General features: G+C 47.1%; 1 protein-coding gene across 2 annotated transcripts in view; it reads right to left on the reverse strand.

Moving 5' to 3' along the window:
- Positions 1-580: 580 nt before the first annotated feature.
- Positions 581-18690, reverse strand: part of PLCD1 (phospholipase C delta 1) — a 58065-nt gene continuing 39955 nt past the window's right edge. For both annotated transcript variants that reach the window (XM_059481860.1, XM_059481850.1), the window contains exons 7-15: positions 18458-18602; positions 17310-17459; positions 8747-8908; positions 7262-7418; positions 6858-6974; positions 4987-5165; positions 3962-4094; positions 2115-2264; positions 581-1800 (exon numbers count right to left, since the gene is read on the reverse strand). In XM_059481860.1, the coding sequence (XP_059337843.1) occupies positions 1709-1800; positions 2115-2264; positions 3962-4094; positions 4987-5165; positions 6858-6974; positions 7262-7418; positions 8747-8908; positions 17310-17459; positions 18458-18602 (1285 nt within the window). In that variant the 3' untranslated portion in view covers positions 581-1708. The remainder of the gene's footprint in view (positions 1801-2114; positions 2265-3961; positions 4095-4986; positions 5166-6857; positions 6975-7261; positions 7419-8746; positions 8909-17309; positions 17460-18457; positions 18603-18690) is intronic.

Genomic DNA, 18690 nt, shown 5'->3' on the forward strand with positions numbered 1-18690 from the left:
GGTGGTGGTACAAGTGAGGGGGCAGGAGCACTTCTTATCACCCTCACCTCTGCTTTTCATCCCATGGCTCCCTAAAACAAAGTGCTGAGAGCAGGGACCAAACTCAGGCTGTCCCTGGGTGGGAGTCCAGGATGTTCCATCCTTGGCCTTCAAATGTGTCCCCAACAATGTGCCCCATCCCAGAGGTGACCTGGAGAGACTGTGTCACTGCTCTGCCTCGCTGGCCACTCCTGAGCTCTTCCAGCTGGCTGGTGGTTAATGCAATATCAGCCCTTGAGGTGTGGGTTTAATTCACATTTAATCTGGCAGTGGTTTACAACATCACACAGTACTGTAGTCAAGAGGAAAAATCAATGTGTCCAATGTTTACTGCAGCATAACAAACTCCAGGGAGGGCTAAAAGAGTCCCAGCTTTGCAGAGGGCCTAAAAATCACTAAATCCAGGCTATTTTGGACTAAAAATTAAGATGACCAGAGTATGTTTAAAAGGACATTAACATCTTTGGTATCAGCCCCTTGTCTTCACCACCAGGGATCAGAACCCCCAGGAATCCTGATAATTTAAGAAATCAAGCAGGTCTATCTCCAGATTCATGCATGTTGCATTCAAGTAGGACAAAGAAGCAAATAGTGACAAGTACTTGAACGCTTCCAGAACTTGTTTTAAACTTTTAATAGTCTAACATACTGTTAGCAACACAGTTGGCACTTCAAAATATATATTATTTTATTTCAACAATATTCCCTTAACTCTGTAGCTCTACTTGAAGACAAGTCACTCGTTGCCATAAATACTGTGTTGTTCTCAAAACATTCTCATGCTGGGTTACCTCTACAGTGCAACTGGGACCAACATCTACTTCCTGTCTGTTAGAAAATGACATTTTTCTGTAAAAACACAAAGTTTTACTGTATTTAAAAAACAAAACAAAAAAGCCCTGCTGGCAGTTGAGCCTGCTCCCTCTGTCTTTGGCACAAGACCTTCTCTGAAGTCCCTTTGAGTGGGTTTCACTTTGGGTCAGAGGGAAATCTGCTGTTCAGCAGCTTCTTTCTCCTTCACAGAATGAGAGCTAGGCTTTGAATGCAAAGTGGCCTGGCTGGGAGCCAGGCACACAGGCAGAGTAGTGCTCATGTATTTTTTATTACAACACAAAAGGAAACTCAGGTTACATAACACGGGGCTTTGTAGTGCAGCTTTCTTTTTTAATCAGTAACAGAAAGGAGGGGAATGGTGTCCCCGTTTAGGGCTTCATATGGTGAAAGATGGGTGACACCTGCAGCTGCAAGGAGCCATCTGGCCACTGATTGCAGTGCTGAGGGAGACTTTTCCTTGCACAGATGTTGGGTGCTTTGCCCAGATGCCTGACCGAGCCCAACCCAAGAGCTGTACTTCGCTAAAAAAGGAGTCCCTGTCCTCTCGCTAAAAGCAACGTTAAAAAAATAAAAATAAAAGTGAAATAAAGTGAACTAAAACCACAGCTGGATCGGTTGAACAGGTACAAAAGGATTAATCTCATCAGCAGCATCAGGATGTTTCCAGCAGCAGGGAGAAGGTCGATGGCTGTCTCACACCAGGGATCCTATGGAGCACCGAGTGCTGCTCCAGGGCAGGTGCTGGGGACTGACCCTGGCACTGGCAGGGCTCTCACACACTGAATTCCTTCCAGGTCCGTAGGGAGGCTCTCTGTGGCCTGGGGGAGCCAGGCTGCTACTCACAGTCCTGGATGTTGACGAAGACAAAGAGGGTGGAGGAGGAGTAGGGGTCTCCGTTCTTGGTCAGGAGATGGATGTGGCGATAACCTGGGAGCAGAGACACAGATGGAAAATGGCCTTTAGTCCATCTGGAAAAGTGTTTGCTGATGTTTGCCAAGATCCCGCAGAAACATCTCCCTGTCTCAGAGCATTCTGTCCCCATTTCCCACAGGGTGCTGAACAGGCAGGTCCAGAGGCACAGCTCTGAGCTTGGGTAACACAGCGTGCCCAAGGCCTTGGTGACCACAGGTGACCAAAAATCCACTCTGACCCCAACTCTGATGGATCTGGACCACTCATCCAGGACACTGGAGCTTCCCAAAGGGCTCAGTGGCTGTGAGGAGCTGGCAGCAGGGCCTTACCTTGCTTCAGACTCGTGAAGGGAAGGGTGTACTGCCCAATGAAGTCATTCTTGGTCGACATGTCAAAGTCCTCCACCACAAACCGGACCAGGGCGAGTGCAGGGATCTCTATGTCAAATGTAAACTCTTCATTCCAGTTTGGGTTAAAGCCTGGGCAACACAGACAAGGATGGAGGTCAGAGATGTCAGCAGTAATGGTAGTCTGAGGTGTTTGCACATGGATGGAGACTTTTCCTGCCTGTCAATCTAATGTGACCTAGACCAAGGCTCTGAGGAGGTGCCAAGAGCCTTGTTCCCAGCTTTGATACTGTGATTTGCCACCGCCTGGAATTAATAAATCCTTCAGCCTGGGCTGTTCACTGCAGACCTTGGTCCTAGCAAGGAGGGAGGAGCAGGAGAGGAACTCAGCTCTGCTCCACAGGCTCTTGCTGGGTGGTGCATGGATGTCTTTGGTTGCCACTGGACCAGATGCAAACTTTTATAGCCCTAAACCAAGAGAGGGAAGAGGAAAGCTGTGCTTTTGTGCTGAGACAGCCTTCTGGGGCCTTAAGCCTCTTCAACTGCTTGAGATAATCCATCTAAGCACCACTCTGTGCCCCAATTTCCCTGTCTGCAAGAAAAGTTAATGAGGAGTGTCTGATTACAAAAAGCATAATCAAGTCTGGATAAGGGTCACGTGGTCCAGAATCACAAAGCAAACAAAGCTGAGACCGACACACATGAAATGCAGAGCAAGCTCAGCGCCCTCTCTCCAGGCCACGGCAGTGCAGTGTCAATAAACCACTCCCCAGGAGCAAACAGGAGAGGAGATCCTGTTAAAAACCCTACTGCCTGTGCAGAGCAGGGACCAAGGACAGCAAAATGTCACCTGGGGCCTGCTGGTCCTGCAGGGTTTGTGAGGAATTCAGCAGGAGAAAGGGATCTTTCATCTGGAGGTGCTGAGATGGGCCTGGGGTGTCTTTATTGTTTGATCTGCTTTCCACAAGGCAGCACTTATAATTTCAGCATCATTCCAGTATTGTTCCAGCTAGGGAAGGGCTGGCCAAGGGGCTGGGAGTGCTCAGCAGCCCTGAGGAAAAGGCCTGGCAGGGCTGAAATGTTCCCTACACAACTTTCACTTGACAGGCCGTAAAAATTATTGTAGGTGACGGAAATGGCCACGAGCTTTAGGAGCCAGGCCAGATTTATTCAAACAGGAAAGAGGAAAAGGAAAACATTGTTAGCAGGCAGGAAAATATGCACCAGCTTTGCAGTGCTTGGCTCTTACTCCACACAGAAAAGCAGAGTGTGTTTGTGCAGAAGGCCATGATATCAAACCCTCAGTGCACAGAGGGAAGTCACAGCCATGTCTGACTGGTAAGAAATGGTTCTTCAGCTTCTGAGATACTCAAAATTCATCTGGGCAATACCCTGAGCAGCTTGAATAAACTTTGTGTGGCCCTACTTTAGGCAGAGGCTGGAACAGACACCTCTGAACTTCCTTGCATCAATCTTTTGTGAGTTTGTCACACTTTTGGAGTACAATCAGCCCCACAAGAAGCTTCCTCTGGGAAGATCCTGGTGAGAACCCCTACACATCAGCTCAAACCCAACTGCATGGAGGTAAAGAGCACTTCCAAAGCTCTAGCTCTGCAAATTTGGCAGCCAGCCCCAAACAACCCACATGGTTGATGTTGTTTTAAAGGGAATTTCTGTCTCCAAACAGAAGAATAGCAACACCTCAAGTATCTGCTTAGTGTGGGCAGGATTGGATGCCCTGGGTGGGTCTGTCCACAGGGCAGCAGCCTTGCCAAGGACCAGAAAAGGTTCCTGCTCATGGGAGCAGAGCTGGGAGGAAAGCCCCTCACCGTTGTTCTCGATGACTTTGGTCTGCTTCTTGTTGTTGTCCTGCTGGACCCCGTGGATCTCTATCGTCACCTTGGGATCCACAATGGAGTTCTTGCTTTTGTTCACCTTTGGCAGCTGCTGGCCAGAGATTATCTGTGGAGGGAACAGGGGAGGAGGTCAGGACATCACTGGGACAGGGGGCTCCCTGGAGGATTTCCTCTCCGTCCCCAGGGGTGCAGGATCTGCTGTGAGAGGCTGGTGCTGCCCTTTCAGAGCTGCTGCTGTGACATCCTCCAGAGGAAGCTGTCATGATGCACCAAAGGAACCTTGCTTCAGCCCAGCCAGCTGCCTTTGGGACAGACAACTTTTCTGAGTGTCCCCAGAGTGCTCAGCTGGTGCTTGGGAACACCAGAGATGGCTGCATGTCTGCCTGCACAGTTCTGGAAGGACAGCAAATATTGTCATTAACCTGTTACCCAACTGTCACAGACATCTTTTATGAAAAATCCTTTCCTCAGGATTTTTCCTCCTGAGAAGCTGAGAGGCCCTAGGAACAAAATGTAAACATTGATTATCTGCTGCTGTGGAATGCAACAGGTGCATCTGAGATTGGCCCATGTTGGATGTTTGTAATTAATGGCCAATCACAGCCCAGCTGGCTCGGACAGAGAGCTGAGCCACAAACCTTTGTTATCATTCTTTCTTTTTCTATTCTTAGCTAGCCTTCTGATGAAATCCTATCTTCTACTCTCTTAGTATAGTTTTAATATAATATATATCATAAAATAATAAATCAAGCCTTCTGAAACAGGGAGTCAGATCCTCTTCTCTTCCCTCATCCTGGGACCCCTGTGAACACCGTCACACTCAACATTAAACATGTGAGCAGGTCCCTGGAGGATCCAAGTCCATGAGAGCCCCCAGATGTGAGAAATCAGTAGGGTTAGACAACATTGAAGGCAGGAGCAGAAGAAGGAGAAGGTACAACCTCCACACCCCCCAAGAAGTGGATGTTACTGAGATGTTTCCCAATTTCTATTCTTACTCTAAGCAGCAGCTTCTTCTTTGTCCCCCAAGTTCCTTCTGTGATGGATTTTGGATTGAATTTGGTTTGTTCATCCCGAAGGAATTCTGGCTTTAGGACATAGCCAGAAAACCCATTGTCCTGGAAGCGGCCCTGGTACACATCCATTTCTGTGCCTGCTGTCTGGAAATTCAGGGCAACTGCAACATAAATAAATAACTTCAGTCACTCAGAGAAATCAATAGGAATCTTTTCATGCTAATTCTGTTCACATGAAACTGCACTTCATGGACATAAACATTGGCTTTTCCACGCTTCAAAGAGCAGTGGTAAACTCTGACCCTCACAGCCTGCTAGCCCTGAGGATTTCTTGCATTCAGAGATGACAGAGACAGGAGGAGCCATTGCAGCCGTTCTGCTCTTCCCATGATCAAAAATTGTCCTGCAAGGAATTTATGCCACCTAGAACAAGTGCAGCTTTTAGATAAACCTCTTCATTTCTATGCTGAAGGAGCTCTCTCCTGCAGTGAGGCCAGCAAATCCATCTCAGATCATTTCTCTGGCTACTTAGCCTCATTATAAAATCTCCTTTCCAGCCCAGAGCTGCCTGTTTTCATTTGCCATCCTGAGGGGCATTGATGCCTCTGCTGTTTGGACTGCAGAGCTCCTCACTGTCTGAACTCCTCAGGTGGCAGCACAGAAGCTGTGATTAAATCACCTCTTTACTGTCTACTGCCCAAAACAGATTAAGCCTCACTGCTGTCCTAACACCAGGCACATTCCTTGTATTTTTCCCAATTTGTCAATACCTTTTTTTAAAGGCATTGATGTAAAACCTGGAACAGCCTCACTGAAACCTCAGGGAGTGCACATGGACCCAGCAGCTCCTCAGTGATCCCTTGATTTCCTCAAGGATGATTTTAAACTCTTTAGCAACACCTAAGACATCTCTTAAGACACAGAAATTTATCCTGGTTGCATGTCCTTCATATCTGGTCATGCTTGAAGGCTGAGAACATTTTAAGGCCCTCCCCTATTTTTCCACCTGCAGCCAAGACTTTGATAACTGCAGCACGCTGGTTTTCCTGGGAGCTGGAGGTACTCAGGGCTTCTAGAAAATCTTATTTTGAGTGCCCAAATAGTGGATTCAGGTCTGGCCTTGTGTACACCAAGGGAACTGATGGTGCCTCCCAAGGACTGTCCTGAGGCCAGACAGGACAAGGGGTGCTACCTGTGTCCCCATGGGGCTGAAGGACCCAAGGAGCTCATACTCCCTCCTCCTTTGTTACATGGCAATAACTCTGCTGACAGTGAAACTGCAGGGGTTTGCACATTAATGTGCAGAAAAATCTCTCCTGATGGATTTGTGAGACAGAAGATGGTCCATGGGAAGTCACTGTGTCACTGCGATATTTTATGAAAACTCCCTCGGCCAGGATTTCTTCTCCTGGGAAGGTGGGAAGCTTCAGCTTCTCCCCATTTTGCTGCTTTGAAATGTGATCTGGAGAATTGTTTACCCAGCATGTGAATTGCTTTAATTTAATGATCAATCACAGTCCAGCTGTGTCAGACTCTCTAAGTCATGAGTTTTCATTATAATTTTTTTTAGTCTTCTGTCTGTACCCTTTCTCTATAGTTTAGTACAGTTTTAGTATATAATTTTCTTTTAATATCATATAATAATAAATCAGCCTTCTGAGAGGCAAAATGGAGTCAAATCCTCATCTCTCACCTCATCCTGGGGACCTCACAACACCACAACACTGGGCATTATTTGGAAAACTGGTGTCTCCCAGTGGCTGCTGAGCCTCTGGCTGCAAAGGGCTGAGATTCTGCCTCAGCTGGAGCCCCTCCCCAGCCAGGTGACCCCCTCCAGCCCCAGAGACACCCACCAATCTGGCAGCCAACATTCCACAGGTCCACGGGGCTGTAGTTGGAAGAATCCGTCCTCCAGCCTGCGGGGTAGATACGGCTCAGGTGCCTGATGTTGTGATGGATAAAACTGGTTCCTACAGAGACAGGGAAAAAAATCAGGATTTTTTTCCCCCATCCCTTTCAGTGGTGGGGCTGCTTTTATCTCTTCTTGCTGCTGCTGTGTGTTCTCCTCTGCCTGGCAAGTCTGGCTGAATGGGAACCACCTGCAAAAATGCCTTTCCTGAGGATATTAAGTTCTTCCCACTTTTCTCAGTGATATGCTTGACCAAAGAGATCATAACCCATGTCTTTGGGCTGCCTTTTCCACCAGCAGCTGTCCCTTTCTGGGGAGCAGGGACAGAGGAGGGCAGGACACACTCACCAGACTCCTGGGCCAGTTTCAGAGCTTTGCTCTCCGAGAACGACGACATCTCGTAGAAAGCCCGAGGATGGCTGGGGTCATCAAAGCCCTCAAAGTGGACACTCTTGCAGTAGACAACTGTGTCTGACAGCTCCTTGGCCAGCTTCAAGGTGTCACTCTAAAAACAGGACAGCGAGAGGTTTGTGGGGAGGTTTTGCTGTCGTGCTCAAAAGTGGCAATTGTGTTTTCCCTATAGGACCCCTGGGACTTCTCTTTTCCATCACTTCCACCAGGAAAAGATGCAAACTCTCAGTGGCTGCTGGTGTGCCCTCTGTGTCACCCTGTGCAGGAAAGGCTGGAAAAGAATTCCCCCTTTGTTGGTGGGACACCATTCCTTGCTGCTCCCTGCAAGATCATTTCTATTTCAGCACCCACGTCTGTCTCCAGGTGCTAAACTTTACAGCAGAGCCTTAGCAATGACTTTTCCATACTGTCCTGGTCCCAGGCATGCAAACCTGGAAATAAAGGGAATAAAAGGGTGTTTTGGCCTCCACAAGCTTGGGCTTTTTTTCCCCTTTAATTAGGAAGTTGTCACAATGCTTTGATGACTCTAACTCCACAGCCACATTCATTGGTGCAAGTGAGAGTCCCCAGCTCCCATCAAGGGCAAGAAAAGAAAGTCAAAAGATGTCAGAATGTCAAAATCATGTACACATTACTGACAAGAGATCAGAGAAATAAATAAGAACTGCAAAGAGTCAGCAGCTCATCAAAGGGAAATGTAGGTCAGTCCTGATACAGAGGTAACACCAAACATCTTTGCCCCTCAGTGGGGCTGAATGTCTGTGTCACCTGTGAAGCCACCCTGTGACAGATATGGTCTTCACAAGGACCTGCACGCTGGAAAAATCCATTTCCTCACATGAAGGGGCAGAACACTTGTGTAAAGGTCAGCCTTTTCCTTCCAGCAATCATCATACAAATTGCTTTAGTAACTGGCCACCCCTTCCCCATAGATCCTCCCTCCCTCCCTGCCTCCTCCATGTCAGAAACAAACAGCCAGAGAGGCTGCAGGCATATCCCAAAATGTGACTGGAAAAGCCAAAGTCATGACTGTCCCATGACAAACAGATTTCTGGAAATAAGACAGAGAATGAACATGTGCCTTTCCACTGCTTCCACAGTCTGCCCTTGCTGCAAGGTCCTCCAGTCTCATTTTAGAGAAAGAAGCCAAGCTTTGTGCTTGGCTGGCTCTGCAAGATCTCTGTTTGTGCTTGGGACAGAGATCATTAAGCTGAGCAAGCACCAGGATCCTCAGCCCCAGCAATTTCAACAATTCACCCTTACATATCCCCAGCTGAGTAGCTGAAACCACACTGAGACCTGTCTTGGCTGGGAGCACATGAAAATTTGTATTTCAACTGCTTTTCTTTATTTATTTTTTTAGGTGTGGTACAAAACCCACCTAAAAAAAGTGATTTCTCAGTGATTTCTTCTTTCACTCACCTTTCCCTTCTGCTCTACCTTGGTCTTCACAGATTCATCTTCAATTTCAGCTGCTTCATCTTCATCAGAGACATCCTCAGCCTCCAGGTTGTTGTTCCCATTGGTGGGGTCCTCCTGCCTGCTCAGCTTCTTGCCTTTCACCAGGATCTTCCCTTTCAATTGCTGCACAAGGAAAATGGGACAAAATACCTGATTAGAGAAGGTTCTGGCCCATCCTGAAAAAGTCCCTCAGTAACCAGTGCTTTGACAGTTGCATCAGTGACTGGTTATTACACAAAGGTAATAATAAAGTGATAATAAGTCAGGTAAAAATAAGTCTATTTTTACACTGGGGCCCTGCCCAGCCTCTGAGACCACAAGCCATGAAAACCCCAGAGAGCTCAGTGATTCCCCTCTGCTATAGACCTGACCATCCCCTCAACCAGACAACCCAAACAGTTGCGCTGTTAAAGACAATTAAAATAGACTTTTCCCCCCCGCCATGACTGAAATGTTGCTCAGCAAACAAGGCTGAGCCTGGAGGTCTGGGCTGCTGGAAGAAATTTGTGGCACCATTTTTACCCCTCTGTGTAGCCTGTTATTTAATAAATTTATTAATTATAATTTATTTAATAAAATTATATATATATTATATATTAAAAAATAAAATTATTAATAAATTTATGAATCACCGCTCACTCTGCAGTGTGTGGTTATAAACCTGTGCACTGGAACTCTGGAATCTGGATCTCAAACTCTGGAAACTGTTTGAGATCCAACAGGGACTGAGGCACTGCAGCCTCTGCTCCACAGACATTTTAATGTGGATGGAGCTCCAGTAAGTTCTGCACAGCAGACACGGAATTTTATTACATTTGGCATTTTGTAGGCGAAGCCTTAGGGTGCTGACAGTCTCAGGAGGATTTCCCAGACCCTTTCCAAAGCTGCCTCCTCTTCAGGAACAGCTTCTCCTGCCCCTGCTCTGATGGTAGAACACTGAGCACAGCCAGCAGCATGGGCCAGTGCACCACAGCTGGGTGCACAGCGAGTCCAGGGAGCTGAATTAATTCTCTCCAGCCTCTTTCAAGGTGCACATGAAAGCCCTTGTTGTAGCCCTGGCTGGTGAGAATTTCAGATTTCTGTGCTGCCAGGCACTGGCCCCCAGGAGAACACTGCATTGACCTGAGGCCGTGGAGAAGCTTCCAAAATGGAATGACAGAACTGGGATTGTGGGTGTGGAGTTTGGATAGAAGTGTGTGATATCACAGGGTGGGAAACTTTGAGTTTCAGGGTTTAGAACACAGTAATAGATATAAAGCAAGATGGAGGTTTGGGGTGGAGGCTGGTTCTTCTTCTTCTTCTTCTTCTTCTCCTTCCTCTTCTTCTTCTCCTCCTTCGTCTTCTCCTCCTTCTCCTTCTCCTTCTTCGTCTTCACCTTCTTCATCTTCTTCGTCTTCTTCATCTTCTCCTTCACCTTCTTCTCCACGGGTTTGGGTGGTTTTGTGTAATTGGATAAAAAAGTCCCCATTGCAGCCATGTGTGGTTGGTTATTGGGTTAAAAGTAAAAATAATTTAGGTGTCATTTCTTAATTGGACAGTTTATCCTTCAAAGGCCTTGTAGAGAGAGATGGGGCTCCATTTTTAGTTTGTTGGAGTGCAGTGCTGCAGAACTCGGGGTTTGTGAGACTGTGACACAGATAAGAACTAATAAACATCTGAATCTGAACAAGAAATACCACCTCACACATTTAATCCTGACCTTGGCAAAAAAAGAAGCAAAGAATCCACAACCCCTGACCACTGGTGTATCCTTTGCACAAGCCCTGGCTGTGGGAGGAAGGCTGGAGCCTGGGCAGGGATGACAGAGCCCAGACAAGGCAACAGCAATGTTTGGAGCAGGGAGAAGTATTGGGAAAGGTGACTGGGGGTGATCTCCAGGTGTGTGGGTTATGCCTCAAAATCAAGAGCACCACCAGGCCTGGCAGCTTCCAGGAACAGGAGATTTGCTGCCACCTGGATGTGTTTGGTACTCCTGGCTTTGGAGGGTATGAGTTATTCCAGAAAAATGCTATCTTGGAATTAGGCAGTACAGCCCCTCAGTCTGTGTAGCACGTTCCCCTTTCCTCAGCAACCCTATATTTACCCTTTCTGCAGCAGTAAAAGCAACAAAACCCCACCACATTCAAATGAGAGGACTGTGAAAAACCAAGAATCTTTTATGAAAGAACACAGGGGAAATTTGAATCTTTTTCAAAGGACACAATTCCCCCTTTTGCACCCTTTGTGGGTTCAGGCAAATTGCATCATGTCCTTACAGAGAGCAGCCCCACTCCTCACCACCTGGCCAAGCTGTGGGTGAAGCTGGGCTTGAGCAGAAATCCAACCCTGGCCCCTGAGGCAGCAGCTGAGAGCATTTTTATTCAGCTATAAATGGGCTGTTCACAGTGGGGCACTTTCCCTGTCACTCAAAAGGAGCACTCAGAGCACAGCAATGTCCTCCTCCCAGTCCCCACCGCCCCCTCCCAGGCAGGGCTGTGCTCTGCTTCTCCACATCCATGGCTGGGAGATGAGCTGGCTCAGCTTCAGAGCCTGACTTCAGCCTGCTGCTCTCATGTTCCACCCTCCTGCCTCAACACCCAGCTCTGCTCTGTTCTTCCACCACAAAATCCAGTTCTGGGTGAGCTTTTGGGCTCAGCTCAGCACTTGGGATGGAGAAGCCTGGAAGGATTGCATTGGGGACAGTAAGGAGTGATGCCTAGAAGTTTTAGCTTTTCTATTTTTCAGATTCTGTGCTGCTTTAGTGTGCAGTTCTGAGCTTCACATCGGGGCATGGTGAGCTCTGTGCACAGAGCAGGGAGACAAAACAATTCCTGCTCCAGCTGGGCACCAAGGACAAATGACCCAAATCTCAGCCCAGGAGCACAAACACCGTGGGCTGGAGAGAGAAAAACAAGCAGGGTGGGACTGCCTGGGCTAAAGCTGCAATGGGACAATGAACTGCAAGGTGCAAATGGAGCAGAACTGATCCCAGGGACAGACCCCGGCAGCGCTCGTGCATTTTGGGGCCATTTTGGTTCATCTTGGGTGCAGCCCTGGCTGGGCTCTGGTGCTGCCCAAGGTACATCCATGGGGGCCTTTTTAGAAATCCCTATTTTATAATTTAACTCTATCTAGTCTCTGTTCTAGGTCAGCCTTGGCAAAGCATCAGGAGAAGCTGAGAGCAGCCCCTCTTGTCCCCTGCAGGCTGCAGATACCATCCTGGTATTTAGTATATTATCCATCCTGGTGTTTAATGTTTTATCTTACTCTGCTTTCTAATGCCCTGAAAGAAATGTTACTGCCTCCCCAAACAGCTCAGCAGTGGAGAACTAGGGATAAGGTATTTGGGTCAGCCCACTTGATTCTTAATTACCAGCAGGTAATTAACCTTTTTAAATCTTGTCAAGCCCCTGAAGGGGGAAAATGATGCCTTAAGTTTTAGCTTCCATGTTTTCCAGATTCTGTGCTGCTTTAGTGTGTAGTTCTGAGCTTCATTTTAGGGGATGGTGGGCTCTCTGCACAGAGTAGGGAGACAAAACAATTCCTGCTCTTGGTGGGAACCAAGGACAACCAATACAAGTTTCAGGCCCAAGAGCACCAACAACGTGAACTGAAGAGAGAAAACAAGGATGGGACTTCATGGGCTAAAGCTGGAATGGGACAATGAACTGCAAGGTGCAAATGGAGCAGAACTGATCCCAGGGAGAGACCCCGGGAGCGCTCGTGCATTTTGGGACCATTTTGGTTCACTTTGGGCTGGGCTCTTGTGCTGCCCAGGGTGGATCCATTGAGGCCATTTAATAAATACCTAACTTACTCTTTAGCTCTGTGTAGGCTCTGTTCTAGGCCAGCCTTCTCAAGGCATCACTCCCATTCAGCCTGCACACAAGTGGGAGGTGCAATTCCTGGCACAGACCAACCCTACAGGGCTGAAGAACATCACGAGGGAAGGCACAGCAATACATCCTCCTCTGTGTCTCCTCACCACAACCCATTCCAGGGCTGCAGCAGCAGGTCCTCAGTGCTGCTGTTTATCCTATCCAGCCTCTGGTTCCTCTGGGAAACCTTGGATATGGGGCAGATGCTCCCCATGGGCACTGCTCCTATGCCTACAAGGGAGAGCAGGCAATGTGCCACCTAACTCAGAGGAGATCCATTTGCTTATTTGTCAAAAAAAAGGGTGAGTCTCACCCCAAAGAGAGGCATTTTCATCCCAATCTCCTGCAAAAGCTGCTATCCTGTAGCAGCACTGCAGTGAATTCCCCCTGCAGAGGAAGTAAAATCCTAAATCTGCAAGTTTATCTTCTTTACTGAGGTTTTCAATAAGCTGATATAGACAGTCACAAATACACAGTGCCTTTGCTCCATCTCTCCTGGTTCCCCTTCATGTGATATTAAGTATTTCTGGCCTGAGGCAAAACACACTCAGCTCATCAATTCAGCTCTGCTGAGCAGATCCCTTGTCTTAGGAGGAAGCAATAGCTGAAATACCCAATAAACATTCTCCAAGTGGACCATAAAGCCATTCCAGCTGTCTGTGGGAAGCCCAAGGTGAAGTACAACCTCAGGAAGGGCTACAAGGACATTGGACTGCACTGAGAACACACAGTGGAGGGGCTGCTGGAGCAGATGCAGCTCTTGCCCTATGAATGGCATTCCTTGGTCCCCCTGAAGTGGAGCTCATCTGCTCTCCCACCTCTTCCAGTGCACACTGAACAAGCTCAGCTCTGCAGGTGAAACGGTTCTGACAACACTGGGATATGGAAACCATCTTAAAGGAAACACTGACTTTATCAGAAGCAGCAGAGCTGTAATGAGCAGAGGATTTTAAAAGTCATGCATACAGAGATTTATCCCACCTGAAAGCTTCCTGCCCCTAGGAGCACCCTGAGAGCTGCAGTTTTCACCTCAGTGGGAATGGAGGATTTGTAAAGTGATCCATCTCAGCAAACTTTCTGTGGCTTCAGCACCTCCTTTAGAGTCAACAGAGAAAACCAAACAGTCCCAGGGTGTGATTCCTCCTCTGTTTGGACAAACACTGAGGAGGAGGAGGCTGACCACACCTCCAACTCCTCAGACTGTTTCTCCAAAGGAGCCCTAAGTGAGGTACATGGATACACAGGGTCAGCACTGACATCCCACCCTCAGGATGAGGATGAGAAGAATCATGGATTTGTCTTTACAAACAAGCTGTGGTAGATAAAACTAGCACTAGGAGATAAAAAAAAACAATGGGAAGGATTCCACTGATTGACGAATGGAAAAAGATATTTGCTTTTACAAATAACCTTTAGGTTTGCTGATAAATGAAATTAGACATTGAAAGATGAAAGAAACAATGGAGAAGAAAAATCCCTAAATTCCATAAGAATTAAAAATTAAAAGGGAGGGTTTTACATTAGAGGGGAATCTCTGGTATCAGGTGTATTGGGAAGTCTGTACCTCTCAAGTACCTCAGAAATGAGGAAAGAGAGAAGGGAAATGCTGCCAGGAAATCGGGATTAGAAGGGATCTCCAAAAATTTGAGAGATCCCAGAGGAATGCCCCATGGCCTCTCCCTTTATTCAAATAAAGTAAAAGGACTCCTCTGTCTCCTTTTTGGACATAAACTTCTGGTGTTTGTGGATTAATTTTCCTCACCAGGATATCCACCTCTGCAGACTTCTGGAAGCTGTGAGGAATAACATGTTCACATTCCTGAGGAGAATCAGATGCACTAACTGGTGTCACATCTCCATCTGTGCTTGTCCTTCAGCTGCAAACTGAGGTGTTGCACCAGCACTGAGTGGCACCAGAGGATGAAGAGAGACTCCAGGAAAAGGGGAACAAACACATTACTGAAGGAGGTTTTGCTCAAGAACTTATGCAGGAAGATGCACTGCAGACAAACTGGGCTAAAGATGGAGAAACAGAGATGTGCAGATGGACCTGAAGCCACATTGACACAAAATGTGTGGGTAATGCCCAAAGCCACTGCCCTCATAAACAAGGAATTCCAGGAACACAGAACTGTAGGGGTTTCAGACACGTGGATACACTGAATAGTTCCAGCACTGGGAGCAGTTTTAGTCTCATTCTAGGACTGTGACTTTGCAGCATTTCTAGCTGGAATGTAGGGACAGGGCCAAGGGGCCCTGGCACACCCCTGTGAAGATCAGGGATGGGACAGAAGGACAAGAACCCACCAGCAGCTCCTCCCTCCAACCCTGGTGCTGCCTGTCTGTGGTTTTTCACATAATTCACTACTGGGACCCAAAGACAGCAGCCTGGGGGAGGTATTTAGATAATCTGTGTAGCCCAACGCTGCTCCTGAATGGAGCTGAATAAATCAGATTCCTGCCCCGGGCTGTGGTGTGAATCGTTAGCACCAATCCAAACCGTGTCAATCTTGCTTTAATTACTAACCTTGCCCTGCTGACACAATCGGCAGCAATCCTTCGACTGTTTGTGTTTACAACCTCCAGCCCTTTGCCCAGTGGCAGATCCCACCCTTTTCCTGATATAAAAAATACCCTTGTTGTCCCTGGTTTCCTCCTGTCAACAAGGGAGGGAAAAGCCAAGAGGTTCCTGGTTTGTTTGTTTGTTTTTTCCCTCATATTTCAGTTTCAATGTATTTTACACCCCCAAATAATCAGCATTTCAGCCCTTCGCACTGTCCTACTTCACACAGCATGAAGGCAGAGGAAAAGTACCAGAAGGAAAAGGATAGGTGTTGCAACATTGGCAATTTTTCTGTGTTTAAACTAAATGGATCAATCCCTGCAATGGAGCAGATCAGCCCCAATCCATCCCCTAGGGTGGATCTGGGCACTGTGTTCAGCTGGGGCCAAGTGTCTTTTTGGCAATCACAATCAGGTTAGATGAGCACAGGCATGGAAAAAACATCTTTGGGAAGCTGGGGTCATCCCCTTCCACTCACAAATCACACATTGCTTCGCTTGGTGTTTCTCCTTTCTCTCATCCTATCAGTGCCATCAGCTGAAAAGCCATCAGCACTTTTCCTGATCCTGCACCAGGATAAAAAACAAGTCAGAAGGGGACACTCAAGACGTGCTTTTCCAGCTCAGTGAGAGCCCGCAAAGATTGATCTCTGTGCTGGGAGAGTCCTCACCCTGGCAGAGTCACTTCTCCCATGGAGGCACCTTGTCTGTGCCAGAGCCAAGATCCTGCTGAAGCAGCAGCATTAAAAACTACAATTCATCCTAATTTATTGCCCTGGTGCTTAGGGACCAGCCCAGAGCAGCTTCCCTCTGTGCCAGGCATTGCATCAAATGAGGCATGACACTCCTAAAGAAAAGGGGAAAGTCAGAAAGAGAAAGGAGATAAAGGAAGGAGAAATAATATAGAAAATATTCTGGGTGGATTGTTTTCCTCTCCTTTCTCCCCTGCTGACTGCCAGCTTTATCTCACCCACAAACTCCTTCCAAGTCTGACTAGGCATGTTCATCCAAGTTTTGGGGAACGAGCAAAGAAATGCAATTTAAAGGGAACTAACCTACAGCTAACCCTACAGGAGTCTGTTTCTGCTAAGTGCTAAGGAAAACAGACAGACAGACAGAAAGAAAGACAGAAAGACTTGACAAGAAAGAGAGAAAGACAGAGAGAAAGACAGAGAGAAAGACAGAGAGAAAGAAAGAAAGAAAGAAAGAAAGAAAGAAAGAAAGAAAGAAAGAAAGAAAGAAAGAAAGAAAGAAAGAAAGAAAGAAAGAAAGAAAGAAAGAAAGAAAGAAAGAAAGAAAGAAAGAAAGAAAGAAAGAAAGAAAGAAAGAAAGAAAGAAAGAAAGAAAGAAAGAAAGAAAGAAAGAAAGAAAGAAAGAAAGAAAGAAAGAAAGAAAGAAAGAAAGAAAGAAAGAAAGAAAGAAAGAAAGAAAGAAAGAAAGAAAGAAAGAAAGAAAGAAAGAAAGAAAGAAAGAAAGAAAGAAAGAAAGAAAGAAAGAAAGAAAGAAAGAAAGAAAGAAAGAAAGAAAGAAAGAAAGAAAGAAAGAAAGAAAGAAAGAAAGAAAGAAAGAAAAAGAAAGAAAGAAAGAAAGAAAGAAAGAAAGAAAGAAAGAAAGAAAGAAAAGCAAGCACAAACCACATGGGTGGAAATAGATTAGTGTTTCCTTTTGGCTCCTGTTTTGGAGACATATTTTCCATATCAAGATTCCATTTCCAGTTTTTTCTGTCAGCTAACGATTTCTAATGATTTATACTGGTGAACCACTGTTGAGTGTGTGTATCTCTTTCCTCTTGCAAGGCCAGGTCTCAGCTCCCAGCCTGTCAGCTGCCAGGGAATATTTTATTCCTGGGAATAAAAGGGGCATCTCTAGGCAGATTCCTGCTTCCCTTTTTCGTCCATGGACAACTCCATCCCCACCAACCCAGGCCATTCCCAGTAACTCCCCCAGGACACTCTCAATGGCAGGACACTTTGTTTTTAGTACACCTTCAGGCTCCTTGCAGTGGTTTTCCCCTTGAGTTTTGAGCTTTGCACTCAGCAAGAAGAAAAACTTCCCCTCTTGCCCAACCCTCAGAAGGCAGAAAGTGCTGGAGTGGCCTTGCTTACCTCTGGGGAGGGGAACTGGGACTTGTTTCCATCGACCGGGGCGACCAAGAGCATGTCCTGCAGGATGGTGGTCATGTGCTGGGCCATGACCTTCTGCTGCTCCACGCTGCAGTGGTTCTCCAGGGAGATGATGACAGGGTATGGGGAGGTCTGGAACAGCAAGAGAGCAACACACACCATCAGTGAACCCTGTGCTTTCACCAGTCTACAGCAACAGGTTTGAACCCCAGTGCTGCTGTCTCTGGGATGTCAACAGGAGGGTCTGATATTCTCCTAAAGCAAGGATTTGTTAAAAATGGAATTTGTTAAAGTAGTTACTCAGATCTGTACTGATGCCTTCCAGAGATGATGGTCCAATGGAGAAGGCACCAGGATGGGTCAGGATTGCCTCTCACAGCCCCTGTGCCTCCATTTTCCACTATGGGCCAGAGCACCTTCCTACTCACCTTCAGAGGAAGAACTGGGAAGGGGGTTTGAAATCACAGGGTTTGCTCAAACCCTTAAATGATATCAATCTTTCATTCCTGCATAGGCCTGGTCTAGTTCCCTGTGCTCCCCAGGTCATTCTGTGTGCTGAAGGCATTGTCATTATTGTCACTGTCACTCCTTTATGGCCCAAACAAAACTTGGCACCAGCTCCCCAGTGCACTGAAGGAAAACAGCAGAGTCCAGTGAGTCTGGACAGACCTAAGATTTTCTGAAGCCTGCTGCCATACAAGAATCCAGCCCTGTTCATCCCTTTTAAAGCAGAATAAAAGCAGCCCTTCACATCTAAAACATGCACAAGGGTTCCTCTAAACAAGAAACAGACCCTTACACATCAAAGCCACACAAATCATGGGCTTGCTGGCGTTTCCCACCAGGTATGCTCAAGATTATGAGCATAATTTTCATTGTAGTGAAAATGCACAGGACGGTCCAGGATGAAGCTGTGCTGGCACAGGTTCAAACTCATCCTTGGATGGGGCTCTCCCTGTCCAAAAACCCCAGGGATGGATCTCTGCAGGAAGCAGAGCATGGATGCTCAGACAGAAGGAGCAGGAATTTCTCTTGTCCCCATGAGGTGAAGCTGTCATTGCTTCTGCTCTCTGCTGGGAGGAAAGAGCTCTACTGCTTGTGCAACATGAGACAAAGTCCCTCCTCCTTACTTGGAATGCATAGTTCTTGATGGCCTTAATGACATCACTGAAGAGGATCTTGGAGGTGAGGGTGTAGCCGTGATAAATGACCGGCTCCGAGTTGGGGCCGTCCCAGCAATCCAGCTCCACACAGCGACAGCCTTTGGTCAGGGCTCTGGAAACAAAGAAGGGACTGGTTGGGTTCCACACCTTCTGCTCCATCTCCAGGTGAGGCTACATCAGGCACAGGCACTGCCTGGGAA

The sequence above is a fragment of the Ammospiza nelsoni genome, chromosome 1, assembly GCF_027579445.1.
Source record: "Ammospiza nelsoni isolate bAmmNel1 chromosome 1, bAmmNel1.pri, whole genome shotgun sequence".
Lineage (NCBI taxonomy): Eukaryota > Metazoa > Chordata > Aves > Passeriformes > Passerellidae > Ammospiza > Ammospiza nelsoni.